This window comes from Melozone crissalis, unplaced genomic scaffold, assembly GCF_028551555.1.
Source record: "Melozone crissalis strain CALT ecotype California unplaced genomic scaffold, PUWL_Pcris_2 ptg000042l_1, whole genome shotgun sequence".
NCBI lineage: Eukaryota > Metazoa > Chordata > Aves > Passeriformes > Passerellidae > Melozone > Melozone crissalis.
The window spans coordinates 19,146,678-19,174,101 of NW_026535820.1; the positions used below are offsets into that span (position 1 = coordinate 19,146,678).

Here is a 27,424-nt window from a genome sequence, read left to right on the forward strand (position 1 = left end):
GTGCAGGTGACTGCACACTGGAACAGATTGTCCAGAGAGGTTGTGGAGTCCCCCTCACTGGAGACACTCAAGAACCATCTGGGCACAATTCTTTGCTCTGGGATGACTCTCTTTGAGCACAGATTTGACCAGGTGACCCACTCTGATCCCTTCCAACTTGACCGTTCTGAGACTCTGTGATTATGTAAAACAACACCGTTGGGATCCAGACTGGCCGCTTTATTTTACGGCAGACGAAGCGGGACTTCACACCTCTGTTCCCTCCCTGGCCGCTGCCCGGTGATGGGAGCGCGCTCGCCGGTGACGGGAGCGCGCCCGCCGGTCCCGCTCGCGCCGCGCGCAACGGCCGGCGGGCGGCGAACGCGGGCGCAGCACGCACTGCCATGGCCCACCCCGCCTGCGCTTTCTACGGCGAAGATGAAGATCTCGATGACGATGACGATCCCGCTCCTGCTCCACCCAGCGGCGGAAGTGGAACGAGGCGGAGGACGCCAACTCATTCCGAGATCACACCGCCGAAGTGGCGCTTTTGTTGCCAGGCCTTTCCCACCCGCCTGCCCCGCGCCCCCTCGCACCACTCCGCACGGCAGGCAGCGCAGTCACCGCCGTCCCTCTCCTTCCCTAACGCCCACCCTCTCTTTCCGGGCCTCCACGGCGCCTCCTTCGCCGGCTTCCGGGCCGGCTCCGCCTCCTCCTTCCCCTGCCGGGACGTATTTTGCCGGGCGGGGGCGCTGGCGGGCCCGGCAGTAGCAGCCGTCGCTGCCGCCATCGTTGTAGGACGGTTTCAGTCTCCTCAGCTCCCCAACATGGCAGCAGCGGCGGGAGGCAGCCGCGCACCTCGCAGGCCGGCGCTGCTGACCCCTCGCGGCAACGGGGACCGCACCGTGTTCCTCTTCGACCGGCGCCGGGAGCAGGCGGACCCGGACGAGAGAGTGCTCAGCTACGGCAAGGACAACTACCGCGCTTTCCGCAGCGCCGTCTGCCAGGTACGCGGCAGGGCGGGCGCGTCGGTGGCGTTGTTTCACGAGTGAGCGGCCGTCCGTGAGGCGCTGGGGCTGGGGGGCGGCCAGGGAGGGGCGGGGGTATCACAGCCTGCTCGGGGGCCGCCGCGCCCGCCGCCTGCCCGCCAGCTTTGTTGCCGGGATAGGTGGGCGGCAATGGCGGAGAGCCCGCGGCCGCCCCGTCGCCGTCGCCTTTCTCCCGCAGCCCGAGAGGCCGGTGCGGGGCGGCGGCGGGAGCAGCCCCTGGCGGCGGGCGGGAAGGCAGCGGGCGGCCCCCCAGCGCCCCCGCGCGGGGAGCGGCGGCGGCGGGCGCGGTGCCGCGCTCCGGAGGGCGTTTGTAGCTGACGCGGTGCTTGGTGCTCGGTCACAGCGCCGGCTCGGGGGTCTCACAGGTCGCTTCCAACCGAGATGGTTCTGTGGCTCTGTTTCTGTTGTCCAGAGTGTCGGCGATGAGCGCCGTTTCCCTTCTGCAGCCGTGGCTGCCATTTAAATACCGTGTCTGGCGGCGCCTTTGCTCTGTCGCGTGTCCTTTCGGTTCTTTTTCTCTGTCGTAACGCGAAACGAAACTTACTCCGTCTTCACAGCTCGGGAAGGTGGAGATTGTTTTCCGCGTACGGGCTGTTCCCAGTAGTTTGCTGGCGCTGCCAGTAGGCATCGCCCGTTTCTGTCGTGGTTTCGTTTTCTGAGCGAGTGGTGAATGCCATAAACCTCTTAGCTAGCTGCCTGCATGTTTCACCATGTGAAATGAGCAGGAAAATCAGCTCTGAATTTCTGTACTAATTTAGTCTGATAAAAAATTTAATTTTAGTTTCTTTATCCAGTATAATTTGCACTTCGTTTTCTAGCATGTAAATTTTATTTTTTACATATAGATTGGATTATAATAAATACCCGGTTTACATTTTAATAAATATAATTATTTCTAAATTTTATAAAAATGTGTCGATTATTTATGAACAATATAAGTACTACCAAGTATCGCTTTTATATGTAATATAACTATATCATGATTAAATATATTATTAATATAATTATATGTAATAATAATAACTATATAGAAGATACAGGCAAAACATTTATTGAGGAAAAAATAACTAAATAAGTAGTGTATAAATTGTTCTATGTCTGGACAGTGTTTCTTGTAATGGCTTCCTACTGTGATGGAAGCTTTGAGTTTCCAGTGTCAGCAGGGATAGCTGTCACTTGTGATTGCAGAGTACTGTGTCCAAAATGGCATCGCCATGGCAGAGGCATCTTCCCTAGAAGTGTCCACAAAAGGAGTAGAGGTGGCACTTTGTGATATGATATGGTTTAGAGAGTGGGAAATCTTGCAAGACTGGGAAGTCTTTTCCAGCCTTTTTGATTCTGTACTCATAAATAAAGGGGTTGTGGAGGGTTAGCACATTGCTTTGTCTGATCCGTGCCCGATAAAGACACGAATACACTACAGTGTAACATTGTGAAAGGCTAGACTGTGGAGTGGGTTCATGACCTTCCAAGGGTTTGTATCTCCTGTGAGTAATTTATAAGTGTTACATAATTTTCTTCTAGAATTGTCTTAATAGATACAACTGCACCTAGCAGCTGGGCTCAAGAATACTAAGTATTTTCAGTAGTTGAGGCAAATATGTACCTGATGAACCCATCCCTCTTTCTCTTAATTTTGCACTTTATCGATGAGCTGAGTTTAACACTAATTTACAATTTGTTCTAGAACGGAGTCTGTCTTTTCTGGGTGTTTTTACATATACTGCACACTCCAGTGACTTAATGTTTCCATACGTCCACATGGTGTTCAGTTCACGGAGCTTTTGGCATATTTGCAGTTTTATTAAGAACTAAGCCATCATCACCAGCTGTGACAGATCTCGGATACAAACAGCTTTGGGGATTTTTTTTACCAGAGAAACGTTTTGATGTTTTGAAGTTGGTACCTTAATGCTGTTAGGCAGACTTCTTGCATGGGCAGCCAAGCGTGTGAGAAGCCTGATGCTGCAAAGCAGACCTTGCTGAGTTTGAATGTGCTGCCTGTGAAAGTAAAATTTTCAAGTGTAGTTTTTTTACTATGTTTAATATTACAAGCCATGTCACCAGTCCTGGTGGCTGTTTTGCGTGTTAAGGATAACAGAGTCTGTGCTCTTACAAACGTATGCAGCAAGAACCTCAGCTGATTATTCTCTTAGAGAAACACCTTCCCCAATAATGTGCTTACTGTTATGAATATGAACGAGGCCAAACTTTCTCTGGAGAAAGAGGTTCTCGTTTATTAAAACAGCTGCAAGGAACAGAGTACCCAGGATGAGCCCAGGCACCCACACAGCGAGCCAAAACCAGAACAGTGCGCTCACCCCAAGTGCACTGGGTTCTCCCCACAAAACAAGTCTCCAAAAAGAAGAGCCCTGACCGAACTCCCCCCATTTATAGCCCTCCTTGAGTCCAGGATTGGTCCATTTTGGATCCGCATGGTGATTGGTCTATTTCCAGACTTCTCATTGGTCTTTAATGCCGTTCATTCCGGACCAATCGTTTCTGCAGGGCTTCGAATGATTGGTCAGATCTTCCATCCAATCCCTCTTCAACCTCGCCTTTCCCTGCCAGACCGCCCTTCCGCCAAACGCTGGACCATTGTCCTAGAACATTCTAATCAGCCCCCCCTTAACATAATGCAATTAATATAACATAATTAATACAATTGAACTGTACCCTAATTTAATGTAACTTAACTTTTACCTATAACATTTGCCATCAGTGAGTGTGGTCAGAGATGCCTCTGTCACTGCTACTTTCAGTGTAATGACTCTTTGCACTTTGGAACTGTCATCATCTGATATGTGGGGCATCTGACTCTAAAAAAAGGCTGAGGCAGGTGGATTGGCATGACCTCTAAATGTTGGTACAGTGAAAACTGGACAGGCAGAGGGTTGGGATGTTTGCTATCTCATGTCTCCCACACCAACAATATACAAGTTCTAGGACTTCTGGAAGAACGTTTAGCATCTCAGTGCTCCAGGAGCTTTGTAAATTGTGTTTCTCTGAGTGTTGCACTCCAAAGTTCTCCATTTCTGGCATCTTGAAAGTTGCAACTAATTACTTTTAGGAGAAAGTGATGAATGGGTTCACTGGCTTGGGACAGACTTTCCTAGGTTCGTGGTGCTGAAAACAGCAGGGAAGTAATGAAAGCTCAGGAAGAATGATTCTTTTGTTAAGCGGATTTTGAGTTAGTTCAAACTAAATTGAAGTGGAATGTTGTAGTCACTTTTAGACAATTAAAGCTGTTAGGCACTGATTGGGCAGATACCAAGTATGCAGCAATGTTGTTTCCACAGGTCTCCTGTCTGGTGGCTCAGCCTCAGTACAGGCTCAGCTTTCAGTGGAGTTTGGCAATTTGTCACGCAACTGAATGATGTGAGTGTAGCAGCAAAGGTGCTCCCATGTGGTCATGGCTGACAAGGATGCCAGAAATATTAAGGTGTTGGAACTGTTTATGTTGTGAACATCTTCCTGTGGCACAAGAGGATTCTTCTGGGTAGATCTGGATGGATAGGAGTCAAATCCTACCAAAAATTATGAAATTAAACCTGATTGTGGTATGTGACGATCCTGAGTTAAAAATAGTTAAGTGCCTGAAGGCATGGTCTTAGGCTGCTACTTCTGAGACTTAGGGATGTTTTTTCATAATGCAGAGAGAAGGTATTTTCTTATTTGTGGAGCAGAATTGATTCAGCCACTTCAGAGGCTGATTTAGGAGCTTATGTGTGTTGTGTCTGTTTTCATATAAAATATTCCTGTTATTACTAAAATATTCTTAATTAAAGTTTGTAATTTTGGGAGGGGGTTTTAAGCAAATTTTTTGGTTTTTTACTATCCCCTAAGTAGTTCATGCATGTCTGTGTAGTTGGAAGTGGCTTTATATACTGATAAATTAGCCTTTAATTCTCAGTGTTGCAGGAGGGAAGATTTAGGGAAAAAATCTTACAAGAGGGTGGAGCTTATATGGTCTTTGTTCGTCATCCTTGTAGTGATCAATCCTAAAGCAGAAAGCTCTTAATTAAGAATAATACTAGCTTGAGTATTCAGTTTGTGCCCATGTGGAGCAGTCATATAATTTCAGTCTACAGAATCATGAAGTTTTAAGGTGAATAAGGGTGTTAAGTGCTGTGTGTTGCTTCTTCTTGGCAGTGCTGTTTCTTGTGCTCCTTATTGTTGTCTTCTGTTAGGTCTGTACCCTACTGCTTGTCCTGATGTTTGGAGTATAATTCAAAAACACTTAGTAGCAGTAAGCAAAATGTGGCTAAACTGTTGGCAGCTGATCTGAGATTCCTTGCTCACCTTATCCAGGTGCACAGTGGAACTGGAACACTTCAGTTTGTTGCTGAGATGGCAGAAATCCTTCAGTCACTTAGAGAGGTCATGCTCCTTTGATAGCAGAAAGGTGTCTGTGCTGAAAACTGCACAGAAGTTTTGCCACGTGTGAAGGGATTTTTAAGAGGCTTTGAGGTGAACTGCCCGTCTGAGGACAGCTAATGGTACTAAGGTTAGGGTTACTGCTTGTATAGGATCCAAAGTCATTGGTGAATGCTTCCTTAGTTCTTCTGAAGCTTCTCCTCATTGTTGTGATCTCCTTGTGTAAAAAAAAGAAAGCATAGGTCTGTAATCTGTGTAAAAAGTAAATATCTGTAATTAAATACTCAACAAGTATTACAATAAAACAATTTTTTTTGCTTTTAGTCTTTTGTCGAGCTTCCCATTGTATCCTAACCTGCTTACTATTTAAATAGATATTTAAATAGATTTTGCCAATCCACCCAAATAAATTCCAATGTCTCAGTGAGCCAAGAAGCAGAAAAGGATATTCATTAAGATGGTGTATGGAAAATAAGCATAAGTGTAATATCAAATCAAGACAAGAAATAAGTGAAAATTTTGGTGAATATTTGCTTACAATGCATAATAAATAAAGTATAATCAAATTATTTGCAATCAAAGAAAAAAATATTAGGAACTTCTGCAAGTTTGTATCACCAAAACATCATTCTGATAAATGCTTAATAGAGATACTTCCATTAATGATAAAATCAGTCCATCTTGCAATAATTGTATTTTTGTATTTTAAACCCTATGTTTGTTTAGCAATTTTAGCAATTCTGTGTAACCAGAAACTAAGAATAGATGTATTTTAAATATGCTGCGCATACGCAAAGCAAGTTTCTCCTTGATTTTTAAAGACACTGCTGGAAATACTGTAAGATGCAGCAATGCTGTAATTTTTTTTCCCAACACTGTCACACTGTATTTCAGGCATCACTGAAATTGTTACTGATGTTTTGATGGGAAGAAGGATGCAATTTGCCAACCTTTGTGCACTTAGGTACAGCCTTATGTGTATCAGTTGATTTGGAAAGCTGAGTGGCTTGTAGGTTCCTGGTCAAATTCAAGTGTTGGCAACACAGTCAGATGAAGAGTACCTGCAGTCTTTAGGATTAGTTATCCAGGTGCAGTTGTTAGATGTGACTAAATATTTTTTGGTTTTGAAGAGTGGTTTCTGAATTCTTGTTCCTTTAACAAGTGGTGCCATACAAAGTATTTTGGTAGGAGAAGCTGGCATGAAGTTAATGTTCAAATTTTGGCTGATAGCTGCGCTGAGTATTTGTGATTGTGATTTTAGATATGGTAGTTTGTGAAGGTCTTGTGGAAGTTACTGTCTAGACAGTCTAGTAACATGCTCTTTGTAGAAATTCTGGGATCCCAAGCTTCTTTCTGCTTGCTAAAAGTTGCAAATCTTGAAAAGATGTCTGAGTTAATGCATCATTCTGGACAAATACACTTGTGACTTCTGTAGAGATGATATGTCATACCATTTGCCTCTTTTCTTTTTTTCCTCCTTTTCCATCAAAATTGTGATAAAACTTTAAGGCATCTCAAAAACCTATTCTATTACTGGATCTTGTGATACATAGCAATGTTCTAGGTGTTTCTGTTAAACTCTTAGTTCTTAACTTCTTAACATCTTTTATTGATTACTTTTCGTAAATATTTAGAAGTGTATCAACTGAACTTCTGAAAGTAGTGAAGCTTTGAAGTATGACAGAGGACAAGGACGTTGAAGTTCTGCAAGTGTTATCCTCTGTAATTTGTTCTTTAGATGGAGATGGTGCTGTCAATAAAGGATGGTTGGAAAATATTTTTAGAGCGTTAGTGTTCATTGTGAGTTTTTGTCTGCAGATAGTCTCTAAAAACCATTTGACCAGAAGATATGGGCTCCTGTGTATTTCTGTAATATACAATTTTTTGATTTTAACTCTAAGAAATGCTTAGAAATAATTTCTACCTTTATTTTTAATTTTAGCTGCTTTTCTAGAGACTTTTGGATTCCTCTTTGTTGGTGTCCAAATATATTATGTATAAGTTTGTGTTGTGCCATTAGGGAAGCTTATTGAGATTATGATTAGAGATGACAGTTATCATCCTGCCCTGCTACCATGAGTGCTTAGTCCCAGGTCCTCACTAAGACATCCTCAGCAAGTTGTCATTGTGTTGAGAACTGTCCTGACAGTGGATTGGAAAAGTTTATTTGATTAGCATTCTTATGAGGTATGTACAGTTCTCTTTTACTTCCAACAAGATCTCCACTTAAATATTTTTATATTTTAGTTTTCATATCTGCTACTTCTATTAATTACCTTAATATTACATAGTTGTATGAATAGTTGAGAGAGATGATACAAAAGACAGTTCTTGGCTTGAAAATCTGGGATTTGAGAATGAAATAGTTTGCCTTAAATGAGTACTGTCATTTCATCCATTTGTTGATGTAAGAGATTTCTCTCAATTTGGACTGATAAATCTTCATTAAGTGGGCTAATTAACTGATAAATGCATGTCTTTCAGATGATAATTTGGTAAATAGCATGGGATATTCAGTTAATCTGTGCAAAATTAGAGAAGGCTACAGCCTTCTCAGTGTTTGGGTGTGGCTCTTAGCTTCATTTTTTCAAATTCCTGGACAAGTTTTTGTAAAGCAGCTGCTGGATCAATTTGAAATACTTTAAAAGCTATATTGCCTTTTGCCATGTTGGGTAGCTAAGTGTATAACTATGAAGGAGAGCACTGAAAATGACATTATCAAATTTCTTTATGTTTAATACAGTTCAGGCTCTCCTTTAGGGGTTTGCATTGGCAGTACAGTTGTAGTAGTCAGAAAAAATACTTCTTGGATGTGGAAGGTGACTCCATGGATGATATATCTCTGTTATCCTTTGGCTGCATCACTAAGGCCTGCAGCCATTTATTCTCATTATTCTCATGTGCTGTCTGCTTGGATTGGTTATGGTCAGAGGATGCAGAATTTTAAGGGTACAGAAGTTGCATATTGTAGGGAACAACTGTTTGTGTTGGAAAGGTTTGGATTCCGAGAGGTTAAACATCTTTTCTGAAGATATTGTAGTCTTGGCTTCACTGTTCTACCTTTGTCATGTTGGGAGTGTTCTGTTTGTCCAGTTTTAAAAGTCACCACCAGGAGGACCAGAGGAAGCAGAGCAATGACTCTGTCCTTACAACACGTTACTTCTCCTTCACTTACCGCCTCAGGCCTCTTCATGTGACTGCTAGCTGTGGTGGTGCACGCACTAAGTTAAATATTTACTCTTTGAACACCTTTTCCAAGGCAGATAGTAAATCCAGAGGCAAAATCTATGTTGACTTCATGTTGAGTGTTTTAGTTGGCTCAGTAGGCCGGTAAGACTTGCTGTGTATGTAGATCAAGTAGCAGTAAAACTTTTGAGCTTTTGTGCTCATATGTGAAAGAGAAAAGAAACAGTGACCTGTTTGAAGTGTAAGCTGCTGAGGAGTTATCTGTGGTTTGAGGTTTGTTTTTGTTTTGAGGTTTGTTGGTTTTTTTTTTTGTTTATGAAGAAAACTTGTGACTGGAGCTGATGCATAAACTGAACCATGCTTCTTGATTCAGACTTCAAGGTTAAAGATACCACAGTTCATTCATGCTTTCATGTGTCATACCTGTAAAGTGCTCTGTTGAAAGCTTCTTGGGCATGTGACATTGTCTCAAACTCCTTTAGCATTATATAAATCTCATGTCATAAACATCTACCAGCAGATTGAGAGCTATTAACTTTATTTATCATTAAACATAGGTGGTGCTCCAGACTGATCCTCCACTTACAAGGAGGGCATTTTTCTTGTTTGTACAGGCAACTTTTTTTGCATCTGTATCATTCCATGGGTTTAAGGATTGATATCCTGCTGTGTGCAAAACAGGCTAAACTCAGGGGTTTTGTTTTTCTTAATTTAACTTATTGCCTGTTAATACAAACTTCTGATGATTGATTGTGGGGCAAATTAATCACTTAGAGAAGTGATGCATTTCCTTCCCGTTTTCCAAACTCATCTTCTGTCATACACCATTCTTTTCCCATTCCTAGTTTAATTTATTCTTGTTTTTCCAATGCACATCTCATGGTCAATCCCAATTCTTTTAGGCAACAGGTGGTGTGAGACATCAGGGCATGTGCAGGACTTTATTCTGCTGCTCGTGCTGTTTGTTTTCCTGCTATGATGAATTGCCATAGGTCTCAGCTCCATGGGAGTAGGAGGACAGAGAGAGGAGATTCTGTGCCCTGATGTGGGGTCCTCGATGTGCCTCAGCACCTTTGGGACCCTCCCTGCTCTGGTATGGAGAACATCCTTTCAATGGGTCTGTCCTGGGCAATGTCTCCTGATGCATCTCCTCTGTTGCTTCTCTTTTGTCTCTTCTGTGTCTTCCCTGACAAGTTAGAGCAGAAGCACCATGTGCTCTTCTGGTGGCAGTCTGGGGGAGGAGTGAGTTATTTCCATGGATTTGAGAGCTATCTGCGACTGGCTGTGGCTGTCTCAGAGCAATTGATTGTCTCTTCTCACACTGGTCACCCCTGCAGCTCTCCGACATCAAAGCCCGGCAGCGTACGCTCAGCACGCTTCCAAGTGTGCTTTAGCAACTCATTTGGTTTTCAGTCAACAGCTATGGTTGTTTTCCCAGAATATTAAAATTTTGAGTTGTTGACATAATCTATACTTTTTAGGCTTTTGGTGTAATTTTTCTCTTCTCTATGCATGTAACAGTTCATCTTTGTACTATTTTAACTCTTGCATTTGCATGTAGTGATAATATGTAACCAACAGTTTAGGGATCCTTGCCTTTTCACGTGTCTGCCTTTTCTAGCTTGTGGATTTATTTGAAGTTTGTATCTGTTTTTTCCCCTACGTCTCTTCTTTTGTATACAAAAAGATAAAAGCTTTCACTTAGTTGTTTGAACACATTAACTTCCAAACATGCTTTCACTGTGAATGTGCAGAGGCATTTCTGAGCATAGTGATTGTACTCTTGAAGATTTTGGTGACAGTGAAACTTCATCATGGTTGTGTGTCTGGATTATCATAGAATAACTCACAGATTTATCATATGAGTGTGTTTCTGGGTTGTCTCATGAATCTTATCAAATTGAGTTGTGTACATCTTCAGTACTTTCTTGGAAAAGGGTACCATGCTGGGCTGAAAAAGACATGGCAGTGAAACCTGAACTTCTTACCAACAGAAGATACCATGTTATCTCTTACATGGACAAATCTTACTGAGAAATTAAACATTTGACCAAACATTGTCTGTTAGAACTGAATGAAAATTGCCAACTGTACAAGTAAATTGCCCGGTAGGTTCACTTGAATTCAGGAATCACCAGCAGCTTCTCGTTCTGGAAATCAGATCCATGTACTGGCACAGCTGTGCAGCTGCTTCGCTGCTGCCTGGCGTAGTGGGAAGAGACAGGGACTAGGATAACCAAGAATGTAGGAGAGAGGGAGGGAGGGAGTAAAACAAGTAAGTCTGATATAAAAGTGAAGCATTCAAACTGAGTAATCCCCCAAGTTTACAAAGGATATGGCCTGACAAACTGTGGCATGGACAAGAAAAACAGTAATCTGCAGTCCAGACTGCCAAACTTGGTGTGTGTACTTGCCTACCTAGTAGTTTGTGAAGTGGAAAGGACCTGCTGCCAGCGGACGCCGAAATGCTGGGTTCGCCCAGGAAATTAAAGCATAGCCTGCCAGGCTGTTTGGGTTGGTTTAACTGAGGCTCTCCCGTGGAATGGGGGGAGGACCAGAAGGATGAGGCTGCCCCTGCTTCCATAGCAGGCTGCTGCCTTGTACCTGCACTAGCTGATCCTAACTTCTTGCTGCCTTAAAGTAAATACTGCACTCTTCATAAGGGTGTGAGAGCAGAAGAGCCTTTGGGAGAGTGAGAAAACAAGGAAGCTGTAGTTATAGCTGGAGGGAAAGATGCTTGTCTGTGCTTTCAAATGTAAAACTCAGCAGTTACTCTGTATTAACCACTGACCTCAAATGGCACTGTAGAATGTTAGCTTTCTAAAATCCATATATTTTAATGCTTAGTTTTCTTGCTCTGAGCAGTTTTATAGTTTTCCTGTACAGATTTGCTGTGTGGAAATTTGTGTAATGTGAGAGGTAAAATTGAAGTGATCTGAATTCAGAAGAGTTAAAAAGTATTACTCCAGGTTCTTAAGTCTGAATATCAGTCTCTGTCATCTGCATTATTTTCACTTGCACCAAGTACTGTGAGAAGTTCAACATTTTTTTCTAATTTTGCTGATGGATAATAACTAACTTTAATGTGGTCACAGGGAGAAAGCAACTGAAATATGGAAAGTAGGCTCTTAATGAAACCATAAGTAGGGTTTAAAAATATTTTCATGAGTCTGAGTAATAGGGATGGAAAGAGAGATGTGGGAAATGATGAGGGCAAGCTGCTGCAGAGAATGCTAGAGCTTCCTTCAGGGCAGAATCTGGCTGGAAGTGCATCAAGTACCTGTCTGAATTGTCACTGCAAGAATGACTGGGTTGATGGAGGTTGATGAGACCAGGGTTGATTTTACTTGAGTTTCAAAGACTGGAAAGGCAGGAGAAGGTACAGACATTTATTTTATTATTTTGGGAAAGAGATTAGTGTTGATCATCAGGGTGTAAAAATGAAAGTAAAAGCAGAACATTTAAATGCATGTAGAAAGCAGGATAAAAAGTCTAAAGCTACAGTAAACACATTCAGAAGAAGGCATCAAAGTGGCAAAGATTGTTTAGGTTCAGAAAAATAAACTTCAGTGTTTTAACAGTAAAGAATTTTTTCTGAAAGAATTTTTTTTTTTTAGATGTAATTGATATAATTGAAGAACAAAGACTTTAATATCCAATGTTAGGAAATATTAAGTTGGTTTGGTGTCTCAGGAGTGCAGTCAAATATGGGACGCCCTCTAGATCAAAACTATTGTTGTAATTTCACAGTCTTGTTCCTCTGCCCTCAAGTGGGTTATCTGTAAGACAGTTCTTCCTCCTTAAAATTCCTGTTGCTCACTAGAGCATATTTTTATTTTATGCAGTTAAGAGCATACCCTAGTATGAACAGATTTGGTTAAATTGAGAAAACAAACAATCCTAAAATCCACTGTGTTCTAAGAGATTATGTGATTACTCATCAGTAGCTTGTGACAAGGTAAATAGACTTTGCCTTTTTTTGTTTTAATGTATCTGAATAGTTTTTGGACTACTTAGTTATCATAACTAAATAACCTTCAATTTTTGTAGGCATTTGGCATACCTTCTGATGAAACCTTTGTTATCACCACAACAAATAGGAAGGAAATCACAGAAGATAACTTCAGTAAGTATCTTAGATGACAAAATAATTACAGTTATTTCTTATATTGATCATAAAGGTCACATGATAACTGTTTGTGCTCTATGATGTACAGTAATTAACTGAAAGTACAAATCCTGTAATAGTTTGCCAAGAATTGCTTCAAATTCAGTTTCACAAACATGTTTTTGATGAGTTTGTATGATAACAGTTATACTAAGTATCTTCTGTCACAAAGTCTGTAAATGATAGGAAAAAATTATATATATATATATATATATATATCTGTCACTTGAGAAAACTTGCATTCTAAAGCTTGGAAATGTGAAAAGATATTAATTTAAATGTTGTTGTTAAATGCTGAACAGGCAACGCTTAGGACAATACACAGATTACCTGGGGCTAACCCCGTACTTGTTTTGAGAGCAGAAGTTGCCTGATGCAGTGCTCTTCAATGTACTTTACATTTCATCTTCCCTGCAGGCGAGCTTGTTCACGATGGAGTTACTTTATATCTGCTGCAGTCAGTTGATCAAATGTTGCTTTTGGCAACCAAGGAGCGAATTGACTTTCTGCCCCACTACGACACACTTGTCAAAAGTGGCATGTACGAGTACTATGCCAGCGAGGGCCAAAATCCTTTGCGTAAGTACCTGCAAAAGTAATCTCGTGTAAATGATGTTTATATGAATATAATGTGGTTATGAGCAATTCAACTTAAAATTATAGCTGCTAAAAAAATAGTCTTAACTGTAAAAGAAAAGTTTACTGTTCTTCCTAAAAAATTTTCTTTCTAAAATTACTAAAAGTAGCTACCTAAGAATCCAGATTTATAGAGATACCTTCTCAAATACGTGTTCAAGAGGTTTGAGTATTTTAGAAGTAAAATAACTTTAGCCTGAATAATCTTGTGCATGTCATTCAGACAGGTCAGCATTTGTGTTATCAGGTTTTTGTCTCCTGTACTAAACTGTAGACTTTGTGTTTGAATTTAATGAACAGTTTTTGTGTGAGCTACTATAGAATGTTTTTTGCCCTCCCATCTGGGGTGCTACAGGGCTTAATTTACCAAAAAGAGCAAGTATTTCTTTAAAAAGATGCTGCTTTAATCAGTTTTTTCCTAAGTGGTGCATGAAATATGTAATTGCCATTTTGTATTGTTTTATTGAATAAATTACTTTCTGTTCATGGCTTCTTTGAAAATTCTCTCTGTGGCTGTGATTACCTTCTAAGTACTATGTAGTTCACAGGTACAGCAGGTTCAAAATTTCACAGAAAAAAATTCAAAAAATATCAAGAATCAAGCATGATACCATTCCTGTTGTTTTAAAACAATATAAAAATGTTTATAAATAGCAGCTGTTATTTTTAAGGACCAGTCTTTCCCCTTTCCTCTCTGTGCACATCATTTGTTCTGTGCCCCAGCAAAGGCACTATTTTGGTTCGGGTTTGGTGGTACTGTTGAGTCAGTGGTACATCCATCCCTGTGCACAGGAATTGCTGTGTAAGCCCACTGAGAGCAAACATTCTGTGGAGATCTGTGATGTGCACTTTATTCCTGCCAGCAGCCAGTAGTGGACCTGTGGCTTTCCAATACAGAGAAACTGGAAAGGCCAAGCTGGGCCTGATCTGTAGCAACCACACCTTGGTGGAATTTGATTAAATAGGAAAGTGTAAAGTATTGTAAGGACTCTAAACCTTAAGAAATGACCTTTCAGTTGTTAAAGGATGTTAAAGGGTGTGGTTCATGGGACACCAGGGAATACCCTTGGTGATAAAGAAGAGTGCTTACAGTTGCTTAAATGACTTTTTAGAGCACAAGAACTATTGATTTCTATGTGGAAGAAGTCAGGTGTAGAAGGCAGGAGAATAGCATGGCTGAGTAAAGACCTCCTGGTCAAACTGAAACACAAGAGAGAATTGCACAGCTGGTGGAAGCAAGGAATAATAGCAAGCTAGACAATAATGTAGCAATAATAGCTAGCAAGCAAGCTAGAGGATAATACAGGGCTGTTGCCTGGGAATATACAGATGAGATCAGGAACCCTAAGGCACAGCTGGAGCAAATTTGGCAGGGGATGGGAGGAGGGATGATATGGGTTTTACAGATAGGTTAGAAAAGGATGACAAAAAAAGTTGCACCCTAAATAAATGAAATGAGAGGTGAGGAGGTCCAGGGGCAGCTGACATGGGGAAGACTGAAGTACTAAACCAATACCTAACAAAGGACCATTGTTCTTTGCTATGGAATAGTAAATATGGATCACATAACAGATGCTCAACTACTCTGCAATGAAGAAAGTTGCAAAAAAGTGCAGAACGGTTTTTGTATTTCGATAACCCCTTGAGGGAAAATGCCATGTGCTTCAGTGTTTCTGTGTTACACTGATACTCAAGGGTTTTCTTTTACATGTCTGAAGTGTGGGGCCAGTGTAAATTGCACTGTAGCATTCTGAAGAACTCTGCAAATTGTAGGAAATAAGGTTTCCTTTTTAAAGAGACTGACTGGAAATGTCTGTTCACTAAAGCTGGTCAGTCAGATTGAGTTAATCTGAATTTGATGTATTTTTTTCAGATTAAATACAATTTTCCAGTAAACATAGGTAGTTTTACTTTAATTAGGTAAGTACTCCAAACATTAATGGTTAGAAACAACAAATCCGTGCAAACAGTTTGCCTGACTATTTCTGCAGTGTATTGCAATATGGATCTGACAGAAATTTGGTTGTATTTACCATTCACTGAAATCCTTCAACCATTTCTACAATTTTCTTTGTTTTCTATAAAAAATTAACACTGTAGTTTTAAATGTTTCACAAAATTTCAATTCCATTTTCTTCAGTTAATTCATTCTTCCTTCAATATTTTAACAAGTCAGAGTCTATTTTTATGTACTTTTGACTCACATATGCATCATAAAAATTAATTTCTAATCATGAAAGGGACAAATCTGTCTTTTGTTAAGGAGATGGTTAGTTTATCATTGTTCTTTCTAATAATTGTGATATTGCCATTAAGAGATATGAGAGACTTAGTGATAAAACAAATCATAAACTACATGTAGAAAAGCTGTTTCATTTTTTTAAACAAGATGTTATGTGATTTTGATTGTTCTGACTGGGCTTAGGTCTTGTCTGTGTTTAGGCAATGTGTTTTCCTAATTGTTGAAAGAAACTACTATAAGTGGGTGTCTGTTTCCTGAGCACTAATAGGGTTTTTTTGTCAATTTTTTTAGCATTTGCCCTTGCTGAATTGATTGACAATTCTCTATCAGCTACCTGTCAAAATACTGGCATTCGGAGTATACAGATAAAATTGGTAAGATAAAAATACTTCAGTGTTTTCAGACATAGTTTGCATTATCCTTTCTTTTCCCTGTTGCTCCTTATTGATTTGTGCTGTGTGTTTTTCTCCCAACAGCTGTTTGATGATTCCCAAGGAAAACCAGCTGTTGCTGTGATTGATAATGGAAGTGGAATGACTTCTAAACAGCTTAACAACTGGGCTGTATATAGATTGTCAAAGTTTACAAGACAAGGTGACTTTGAAAGGTTAGCAAGTTCTATATATTTCTACAACAATTAGCAAGCTCTGCAAAGGTCCATAAAATATGTTCTTAAGGCATAGCTGTATACCAACACTCAGCTAAACCCTGTCATTTTATGATTACCTAAATAGACCCATACTTTTTCTAAGTAGGCAATAGAGAAGCATTATGACACAAAACTGGTCTTCTATTCTTGTGACACACTGAATACTTTTTTGTTCTTGGGACCTTTTCTAAACTGTCTTTTGCTTGCCTGCATACAGTTTGGGACATGCTATGTCCTGCAAGGGGTTTTTGTACCATGTTCATCTCTTGCCTGAAAACCTTTCAGTGGTGCATTAAATGATACATTCAGTATCTGTTAAGCTACTGCAAAACAGGTGGTTTTAGTTCAAATTTTCTTTTTTTAATTTAAATTTTAATTCTGTATAATGTATTATAAATTATACCTGGAGATGTCTATTTTGTGATGCAGGCTACACAAAATAAATGTTTTGCGTTTAAAGAAGAAAGTGGAGGTTCTGTGGTGGGTTTTGCTATTTATATGAATTAACTTAACGGTTTTGAGTCTGTTCTTAAGAGATGTTCTACCTGCACAGCCAGGCTTAATCCTAGCGTATAAAATTGCACAAAATCAGTTATGTACAGTTTTTGAGCTTTGGTCACATTTTAAATACCTTAAGCCTAGGCTTGTAAATGTGAAGATGATAATTACAGTCTCAGTCATAACTAATTTGTCATATGAGCAGATAATGTAAAAAGTAATACGGCTGTGGGAAGTGATAATATAGCTGGGGGAATTGAAAACATCTCCAAATAGAAAGTCAATGTCTTTTAAGCATCTGGAGATAAGTGCATAAAAAGTGATTCTGGGTCACTTGTAAAGAAATTCAATGTTTTTGAAATTGCTGTAGGCAACTTTAGTAAATTCAGTATTCCTAAAATGCAGATTTAAACTATGGATTACTACCACTTAATGGAAACAGAGGTCTAAATTATCTACACCTTATTTTCGTTTAGGACTGCTGTGATTTAAAAATAAACATTTTCCTAAACTAGATAAGGCTGCTTAAAGTGACTTAGAAGACGTGGAATTTCACTACTGACAGCATATGTTATCTCTCCAAGTCTCCATTTAATAGTTGGTTGGCATTATTTTCCACTTTGACTTAAAAGTATTTTTATAAAAGGATACTGTCAGAAAAATCAGGCTTGCTTTTTAAGCCATTTTTATTTAGTAAGATTTGGTTTGTGAGAAGGGGGCAGAAATGTTTTATAAGATGACTTGGGAAAATACTTACTCTGTCATTATCCTTTTAAAAAGAGTACATCAAGAATTTCAGGCACATATGTTTTAAGCTTGCAGTTTTAAAATGTATAAAGTGAAGAATTTTTTACCAAAATGCCAGGAGGAAGAATTTAGTAGAAGCTTTAGATCAAAAGTATCTTTGGGTTTTTTTAATTACTTTTGTCTTGAAAAAATTTTTTAAAGACACTCTTATTCTCAGTGATCACTCAGGATATGTACGTCCTCTGCCAGTGCCTCGTAGTTTAAATAGTGATATCTCGTATTTTGGAGTTGGAGGCAAGCAAGCAGTGTTCTTCGTGGGACAGTCTGCCAGAGTAAGTCAATGTCTGACCTTAATTTTATTTTAGAACGTTGGCACACAATCAGATTGTTACTTCCTAACTTTTAATCACAGCAATAAAGTATTTTATTATGTTAATTTTAAGTCTTATTTTGATTTTAAATGCTGTTTCTTTAATAAAATCAGATGATAAGCAAACCTGCAGCATCTCAGGATGTTCATGAACTTGTCCTTTCTAAAGAGGATTTTGAAAAGAAGGAGAAAAACAAAGAAGCAATATATACTGGATTCATTCGAAACAGAAAGGTAAATAGCCTTAAGATTCTCACATTTGTAATTGAAAGCCTTTCCCAGGTTAATGTGATTTAACTGTGTAATATTCCTGTAATACTTATCTGGAGATATCTTAACCTTAGTGAATCATTTGCACCCTGTAGTGTAAAAGGAAGTAACCAAGAACTTGAAGACACTAAAGACAACTTATGCCTCATTTTTTATGTGATGCTTTTTCCTCTTTTCATTTAAGGTTAAATGACAGAAATGCTTTACAGTTTTGCATTTCAGCTTAAGAAAAATACTTTAAAATACTTTTCTAAGCACAGAAAATTTTTTTGTTGTGTATGAAACAAAAATGAATTTTCTCTGAAGTAGTAAGGAATAAATTAGGGAACCAAATTGTACTTGTTTAGAAATATTAACTTGTTTAGACTGACCTGTATACGGGAGAGAAGTCCAGCCAGACCAACAAAACCGATTGATTTTATAAGTATTCATACATGTCGTAAAATAAATGAACTGTTTAGCTGAAAGCTAAACTCTACAGTCCTGATGCTTTTCATGAAGAAAAAGAGCCTAAGTAAAAAAGCTGTAAGATAAGGAGGAAGATTGAAAAGAACTGGGTTTTGGACATTTTTGGGCAAGGAGGGAGAGGCCAAGATGTAGCTAAGGGTGCAGATGGGAGGAAAAATGGGTGGTGTGTATGACAAGGTAGTCAGACCTTGAGCCCATATCTTATGGGTTATATCAGTGTTCTTGGTGTTTCATATGGATGAGAAAGGAACGGTAGGTAAATAAGGTTTTTATCGTGCCAGTTCTGAGTCAGTGAGTTGCAACAAAAAATGAATTGCCAGTTTTGGTTTTATTCTCTCTACAATATCAGACTCAAAAAATAGAAACTGAAAATAAAAGCTTACAAAATCTGCTTTATTGTAAAGGGTACAAATGCTTTCCCTCCCTGCTTGATACTAAAGAGCAAGGTTGGATGATACAAAGTAGAAGACAAACTAAGGCACGCATAAGGTGGAAGAAAGTAGCTGAATGAGATGCATAGGTACTACTAAAGAGTTCAAGAAGCTGGTGCAATCAACTGTTTGAAATGTTGTGGTAATAATATAAAATCAAAGTTAAATTGACAGTGTTAAAATGCAAGTAAAATTCTATTTAGAGTTAAAAAAATAACTTGTAACTATCCAAGAGGGAGGAGATGATGTGAAAAGTAATAGAAGTGAGGTATGAAGATAATAGAGGTTTCCCTAAAAGATTCCTAAAACCCAGCTTTAGGAATTTTTTTTGCAAATCATTGAAATACCTAGGCCAGTTCATTATATTGGTGTGAAATAAAATGTGTGAATGCATCTCGCTAAAGACTTGAAAAATGGTCTGCACTGCACATACATCAGCAAGAGAATACTGTGGCAGAAGTAGAAATTGTAAATGGATTACTAGTGTGAGAAGAATAATTGAGCCTTTGAGCCATTCAGTTGGTGAAGGAAGTTACTTTTGCAAAGAAATTAAGGTGTAATTAATGTGAAACAAAAAGAACTTTAGAACAAGGCCATAACACTGAAGAGAAGTGATATTAATGGTATCCCTGCTGGTCATCTTTCCTTGATGGGTAATAGTCACCTCTCTTCACTGCAGTCATTTCTCTGGACCATTGAATATTGCAAAGAAGTAAATAGTTATTTTCTAGTTGAGATAGATGCTAGGAATGTAGGGGAAGGTGCCATGGTAGTTTGTAATCTGTAGTGGGAAGGCAGCCAGGTGATTTGGCAGTGATATTTTGGAGGCTCTTTGGGTCTCTAAATTTCTTCCATGATGTACAAAGTGGCACTTGTTCAGCATAAGTGTGCAGCTTCTAGGTTTGTCAGATCACATGGGGATGAGGACCAAGCAGCTCTGGCTTTTCTTTATTATTGCCGATCCCATCACTAGCATAGAATAGTCCAGGCTATGCTGTGGGCAGGAAAAAGAGATGTAGTCTTCTTTGACAAAAAGTCTCAAAAATTGTTTAATTATCCTTTTAGCTAAGGAGAGCTCTTTGATTCCCTGGGGAAAGTAAGTCTTGATAGAACACCCTTAACTATTTCACCTAACTGGGTAGGACATGCCTCCTTTCATGCCTTAGTGATGTGGGGTTTGTCTGCTTTCCTGCAAAATAAGGCATGTAGCTGCATTTACTACAACATATCTTCTCAGTTGTAGCAATTGTTTGCATTCACTAGAAAGATCTTAATCTTTGTTTTAAAAATAGTGTTTTTTTCTGGATGTACCAAATGTAAGGGATTACTCACTGGTCCAGTGTGAAGCATGACATCAACCACTGTGTCTTCCTGCACTTTAGAAAACTGTCAAAAGAGCAAAGTGCATCCATTCAGGAAAAGACAGTCAGTAGTTTCTGGAATGGGGAATCTCTCTTTCTGTTGGGCTACTTGACAATTCATCTGGAATTGAGGATTCACCTTTTTTTTCTTTTACAACAAAACTGTTTCTTCTTCTTGAGTTTCTGATATAGAAAGTAGCCTATCCCTTTAAAAGCCAATAACTTTTTTTGGCTTTGTTTTCTTAAAGAGGCCTTAATGTCTTGCCCACTTAATGCTTCCACTTGATGGATGAGAACATGAATATTATACAGTGCTACATTCAGTGTGATTAAATGCATTTTTAGACGTCACACTTTAGGTGCTGTGATGAAAGTGAGTTGAAAATGAACTGGATTAGTGATGTCACATTCTCAGCTTGTTGATTTTAATTTGGAAACCTTTATTTTAAGCTTTAATCCTGTGTGATACTTAGCATCATGTGTTCTGTATTACTTTTCTCTTATGTTTTTTAATCCCTTTCAAGTTGATGGGAGTTTGGAAATTCAGTTTACATCCCTGCTCTTATTATTTTACTTTTTTTGTAGCCATCTGATTCTACTCACATCACAAGTGATGATGAAAGATTTCTTCATAATCTAATATTAGAAGAAAGGGATAAAGAGAGTTTCACAGCAGTTGTCATTACAGGTGTACAACCAGATCACATGCAATACTTGAAAAACTACTTTCATCTTTGGACAAGGCAGCTGGCGTAAGTTGGTGATTTAAAAGATTTCATTTAAAAGTGGGCTACTAACAAAGTCAAGTAATTATGAACTGCTTCTTTTTTGTGCTTTGACATTGGCCTTATTCTTTTTAAGGCCGTTGATACTTCAATTAGCCTCCCTATCTAACCAATTTTACAGTAATGAACACAACTGAATGGGGCACCCCCAACCAAAGATGTGACTTGATGATTAATACATAATCCACTGTAATTTTTACATACATATCCACTGTAATTTTTAGTAGCCTATTAATTTAATGGTGTATTACTAATGTAAGAAATTGTTTATCTAATTACTGAGAACTTCATCAGTTACTTTGCTCACAGCCGTGCTCCTAACCTTGCTCACAGACTTGCTCCGAATTTACACTTTTAGGGGATCTTTTGGTTGGTTGACTTTTTAAACAACAACAAAAGAAGGTACTGCTCTTCATCCCAGTTTAAGAGGGAGAAGGATAAATGGCACTATCTGCTCTGTACTGTAATAATGTCATCAGTAGGCCTGCAGAACCTGGAGATACCAGAGAATAGTTTGGGCTTACCTGTTATGATGATCCATCTGTGAATGTAAATGAAATACAAAGGCCTAGACCAATTTTGAAATCTGGCAAACTACACAACATTGTTTTCAAACTATGATTTCATTTTTGTGATACCTATAATCTGATAATAATAGATGTACTTAAAAAGAGTATTAATATAAGAATTAGGTAATATCTTACTATGTGAAATATCATTCAGTGTTGCACATAAAAACTTGTTACTGAAGCCATTTTTAACCTCATGAAAATATAGGGTACATGACTTGCAGAGGATAATTTACATCCCTCATTAGCTTCCAGGTGCTCATCCAGTGAACACTCACACTTTGCTGTGTGTTAGTTCTTTCCAACCATCTCTTGAAGTGAAAGAGCTGCCTCTGTTTGAGATGGAACCCAGGTGCAATTATTCAGATATATGCCCAGTAGCTGTTACAGTAAAACCACTCACTTAGCCTTCCAGTGCTACACAGTCCTGTGTCACTGTTTCAGCTGTAATGGCCCTTTCCCCCCGAACACTTCCCATTTCCTTCTGCCATGCCTTTTGCCACACATGCAGGGTACCAGTTTCGTTCTGCTTTCATGCGCTGCAGCACAGCCCTCATTATTTTGGATGCTTTGAAGTGGAGATGAACCCCTAAAATAACAATGTCTTAAGGCCAGGAGACTGCCTTTTGAAGTCTGGAAGAAATGCACACAAAATACTAAGCAATTTGGACATACTATAAAATCCTGAGCAATGAGACCAGGAGGAGCCTTTTTCTGGGAACCAGGATTTCTCTTTGGGGAACATTTAGTGCAGTGGAGGTCAAAGGCAAGCAGCTACAAACTTGCAGGTGTATTTGACTTTAGTCGTGCATTCAGTCCCCTTGACTAGTACAATCTAATTTTTCTCCAGACTATCCCCCAGAACTTTAAGGATTCAGTCTTTGAAGTTGGAAGAATTAGCTAGCTGAAAAGTTAAAGTAAATGGAGTTGAGTTCCTCAGTTTTCTCAAATTGCATTTCTCTATGAAATTATTTAATCTATTTGACCACATATATTTTTTGAAATTTGTTAAATGAGGAAAAATACCAATTAGAAAGCAATGTTTACAGCTGAAAAACTATTTCTATTATGCAGATCATGTCCATGACTCCTACCTATATTCAAATTTATGTAAATAATGTAAAGATAGTGATTGTTTGTTACATATTTCTGTTACTATTAGATGATTGATATAAAACTGATAGCAGAGACAAAGTGTGGAAAGATTTGTGACTCTAATTCTGATTTCCAGACTGCAGAACAATTTACAGTAGTTTTTTTTTTAGTTAACCCTTTGATGTAAAGGATCTGTAGCCATGCAACAATTGTATTTTTTTTTCAAATTTGTTTCCAATTATTTTACCCAAAAATTGGTCCTAGTGTGATTGTGCATGACAGAGATGAGAAGAATGAAAAGGAGTCACTCCCTTTAGTAAGCCTTTTGTACCAGATATATGTTGTCAAGGAGTTGATTTATAACAGTGCAACAAACCAGTTATATTTTAATAAAAATAAAAGCTTATTTAGATTTTTTAAATTATAAGGTGCAATTTTTAAATTTCACTTGCTGTTTTGGTTTTTTTTCTGAAATGTATTTCAGGCATATCTATCACTATTATATCCATGGACCAAAAGGAAATGAAGCTAATGCTGTAACAAAAGAAACAAGCCCTTTCAACAACATCGATATTCAGGTAAGAGATTTTATACATGTTAGTCAAAAGTCCTCTTTGATGCCAACTTATTTTATATTGTGCCTGTTTCTCTGTAATCATGCATTTTAAAATATGGCATTCAAGATGTGTATGTAGTTTAATTTTTTGAGGTAATTCTGTTTAGCATTGCAGTGTAGGAACTAACTCCTTTGCTAACAGTCAGTTGTCAAAGTGCTTATTACTGTAAGTCTTTTCCTCTAAGGAAAATCAACTTATTTTCCTTTTTTCCAGATTTCAATGTTTGAAAAGGGAAAAGTACCAAAGATTGTCAATCTGAGGGAGATCAAAGATGACATGCAGACATTGTATATAAACACTGCAGCAGATAGTTTTGAGTTCAAGGCACATGTTGAAGAAGAAGGTATAGTTGAAGGCATCATCCGATACCATCCCTTCCTTTATGATAAAGAAACATACCCTGATGATCCGTGTTTTCCATCAAGTAAGTGAAATGTTTTGCTGCTTGTCAGTCCTATCATAGACAGTCCTACTACTCTAAATATTTTAATGAAATAAAAACCAGAACAACTTTAGGTTGAAGTGTAAATATTACCATATTACCTGATTTAGGGTGTGACAGAACAGAAAAGTTCACATTCTTTTGGATGAACAGATGTGAATTTTCCGTTGTGGTAACTCATTCCTGTAAACTTGATCTTTGGCATACCACCATCTGATTCCAAATTATAAACTCTTATGGAATGTACTACAGTTGAAACTTTGCACTTTCTTGATTGCATCTTTGCTCCAACAAAGTAATAAAATATGAACAGTTGATTCAAGAGATTTCAAGAGATACAGATTCAAGAGATTATAGTATCGAAATACTGCGAAGGACAACATATAGTCTGAAGTCTTTAGTTTAAAATTTGTTTTACTCGGTTGTGAGTTTTTAAATGCTAGGGGTTTTAAAATTCCTTGTGCCTTTTTTTTTTTGACAAAACAAATCTTGAGTTAATTGGGACAAGATTTCATGATACTAGAAGAACATCAGTTGAAACAAAGGAAAAAGTAACACTCAAAATTTCTAAATTTCGAATTTGGTAATATTTAACTTCCATTTAGAATTTTTCTTTACCTTCCTTATTTTTTCTGCTTGCTATTTCTAAAACACGAAAAAAATGTAATATTGTATGTAATGAGCTTGATATAATGTGCATTGCTACTGTGCTGAATATAATAACACTAGTACTTCATTAAGATTGCTGTGGGTTTTGATATTACATTAATTTTTTAAGGAAATATATTCAGGAGACTATCTTTCTTTTTTTTTTTTTTTTTAAACAAGGATTAAATGATGATGATGACGATGACTGTTTTTTAGTAGAAAAAGGTGCCAGAGGAAAAAGGCCTATTTTTGAATGTTTTTGGAATGGAAGATTAATACCGTACACAACTGTGGAAGAGTAAGTGGTGATGTGTTTGTACAGTCTCTTTCTATAACGTAAACCTCTTTTTATGAAAAAGGATTGTAATGACTTTCTCCTTTTAAGTTTTGACTGGTGCGCTCCTCCAAAGAAGAGAGGATTGGCACCAATTGAATGCTACAACAGAATTTCTGGTGCATTGTTTACCAATGATAAGTTCCAGGTCAGCACAAACAAACTCACTTTCATGGATCTGGAGCTGAAGCTAAAGGATAAGAATACTCTGTTCACAAGAATCTTCAATGGACAGGTAATTACTGCATTCTGTTAAGTGTTTCTTCTTGGTGAAGTTCAGTGCATGTAATACAGAAACCTTTGCTCACTGGTTATTTGTTCATGTCTCTGGTTTAGTGAGCAGTAAAGGCTGAGTCTTTAAATCTGAAAACTTAAGACTCTGTATTTTTCCCTTTATTTTCTTGAACAATTACTTTATTTAGTTGTTACATGTCATTTTTGTGGAAAGACCCTCTTCCTAAAGGAATATGGCTGCTGAGGGAAGCACTTTTTTTGACTTGAAGTGTACCTTTCCTCAAATTTTTTAAAGTTTTCAGACTGAAGAATACTTTTTTTTTCTTTGTTTCTGTTCTTGTGTTTCTTTTTCTTTTCTGTTTGTTCTTTTTGTGTGTGTGTGACTTTTTGGCTTTTCATTTGAGTACAGTATCTCTGTACTCTTAGAACTCTCCAGGTTTCTGATGTGGTCAGATTCAAATTTTATAATACATTGTTAATATGTACTTATTTTGTAATCTCTTTATAGGAGCAGCGAATGAAAATTGACAGAGAATTTGCTCTGTGGCTCAAAGACTGTCATGAAAAATATGACAAACAGATAAAATTCACAGTCTTTAAAGGAATAACTGTACGTACTGATGTATTATCCAAAAGAATGCAGAGCCCTTGGACAATGTATGCTGCAATAGAGTGGGATGGAAAAACATACAAAACTGGACAGCTGGTAAGTTAGTTAAACCCTATGAAAGGCAGATACTGTGCATTTGATGCAGGAGTAATGAATTAATTGGTGTCTTCTGCTTATAGGTGAAAACTACTAAGACTCATCCAATATTCTATGGAAGCATTGAGAAGTTTTACTTGTATGGGGACCATGATGGGGATATATTTGCCACTGGGGGAGAGGTTCAAATTGCTTTGGTAAGAAGAAATACAGAAAGGATTCACACAGCTAGTGTGGATATTAAATCTTTAAACATAGTCCCTTGTCTGACCTGATTAAATTATTTTAAATAACAGTAAATACCTTTAATGTAATTTTTTACAATCAGCAGTCTAGAAATACTCAACTTGAGCTTTAATGTGAATATATTAAAATTATTATTTATTATGAACAGTCTGATTTATAAAGATTTGTGTATGGAATAAAGTACCATACCACATTTAACATCAATAGTATATTGTGCATGCATTTGTAACCCTTGTGGTTTCAGCAAATTTTAAAAAGTGTCTTGTAGTTTCACCAGGCAGTATTTGTTAGCATATTGCATTATGTCTTTGTTGACTTGTTTAGTCTCTTGATTGGGAGGTCTTTCTCATCTGACATATTATAAAGTCTAGCCACTTATAACTGCACTGAATGTTTATTTCAGGAACCACAGGCATTGTATGCTGAAACAAAAATTATTCCAATCTCAAAACTTGACAGAACAGTGTCTGACAAAGTTGTGAAAAAATACATAGAGGATGAAATGGCAAGGTAAGCACTAAGTAACAATTACATAATTGTGGAGTTCCTAATTATAGTTTTTGTATTTAATCAGGAATCAAACAAAGTTCAGTTTTATTCCCAAATGGGAAAGCAGTCAGCTGTTTCAGTAGAAACCTAAACACAAACCCCCCCCCAAAAAAAAGAAGAAATAGGTTGGGATTTGGTTTTTCTTTCCCTACCAGAAAAATAGTTTCATGTGTATTTAACTGAAGGTAAATTGCTCTTTATTTTAACTTACTGCAAAAATGTTCATCCTTTTTCTTTTTCTATTAGACTTCCTGACAAATTATCAGTAACATGGCCTGAAGGAGATGAGTTGTTACCAAATGAAACAAGATTTGCTGGTACACCAATAGGTATATTTTTTTCTTCCAAATACTAAAGCATTAAATGCCAGTTAAAAAATATATTGTGCACCCTTGTTAAAAAGACAAGCATACAGAAATCTCTGATCACTTTTAATCCACAACATATTTTAAAAGTCTGTCATCTTTCATTTTCTATTTAGGAGCATTAAGAATAGAAATTTTAAATAAAAAAGGAGAAGCAATGCAAAAACTTCCAGGTACAAGCCATGGAGGTTCAAAGAAACTTCTTGTTGAACTCAAAGTTATTTTGCATTGTGAGTATTTCATTATATTTAATTATATCTTTATTATTTTTAAAGTGCATAGTGGATAATAAGGTATTCAATTGTATAATATATGTATATATTTAAAATACATATTTGAATTTGATAAATGGATGTCGTAGTTAGACAATATTCCATCAGTTCATGTTGCATTTCAAAGCCAC

At 38.0% G+C, this 27,424-nt stretch overlaps 1 protein-coding gene across 1 annotated transcript in view; it reads left to right on the top strand.

Moving 5' to 3' along the window:
* Positions 1-769: 769 nt before the first annotated feature.
* SMCHD1 (structural maintenance of chromosomes flexible hinge domain containing 1) overlaps positions 770-27,424 on the top strand; it is a 69,071-nt gene continuing 42,416 nt past the window's right edge. The window contains exons 1-17 of the mRNA XM_054285180.1: positions 770-986; positions 12,642-12,717; positions 13,177-13,338; positions 15,929-16,011; positions 16,114-16,244; positions 17,749-17,863; positions 18,016-18,135; positions 21,017-21,183; positions 23,365-23,458; positions 23,711-23,921; positions 24,768-24,885; positions 24,973-25,156; positions 25,664-25,861; positions 25,945-26,058; positions 26,511-26,617; positions 26,903-26,985; positions 27,138-27,251. Of these exons, the coding sequence (XP_054141155.1) occupies positions 807-986; positions 12,642-12,717; positions 13,177-13,338; positions 15,929-16,011; positions 16,114-16,244; positions 17,749-17,863; positions 18,016-18,135; positions 21,017-21,183; positions 23,365-23,458; positions 23,711-23,921; positions 24,768-24,885; positions 24,973-25,156; positions 25,664-25,861; positions 25,945-26,058; positions 26,511-26,617; positions 26,903-26,985; positions 27,138-27,251 (2,257 nt within the window). The 5' untranslated portion in view covers positions 770-806. The remainder of the gene's footprint in view (positions 987-12,641; positions 12,718-13,176; positions 13,339-15,928; positions 16,012-16,113; positions 16,245-17,748; positions 17,864-18,015; positions 18,136-21,016; positions 21,184-23,364; positions 23,459-23,710; positions 23,922-24,767; positions 24,886-24,972; positions 25,157-25,663; positions 25,862-25,944; positions 26,059-26,510; positions 26,618-26,902; positions 26,986-27,137; positions 27,252-27,424) is intronic.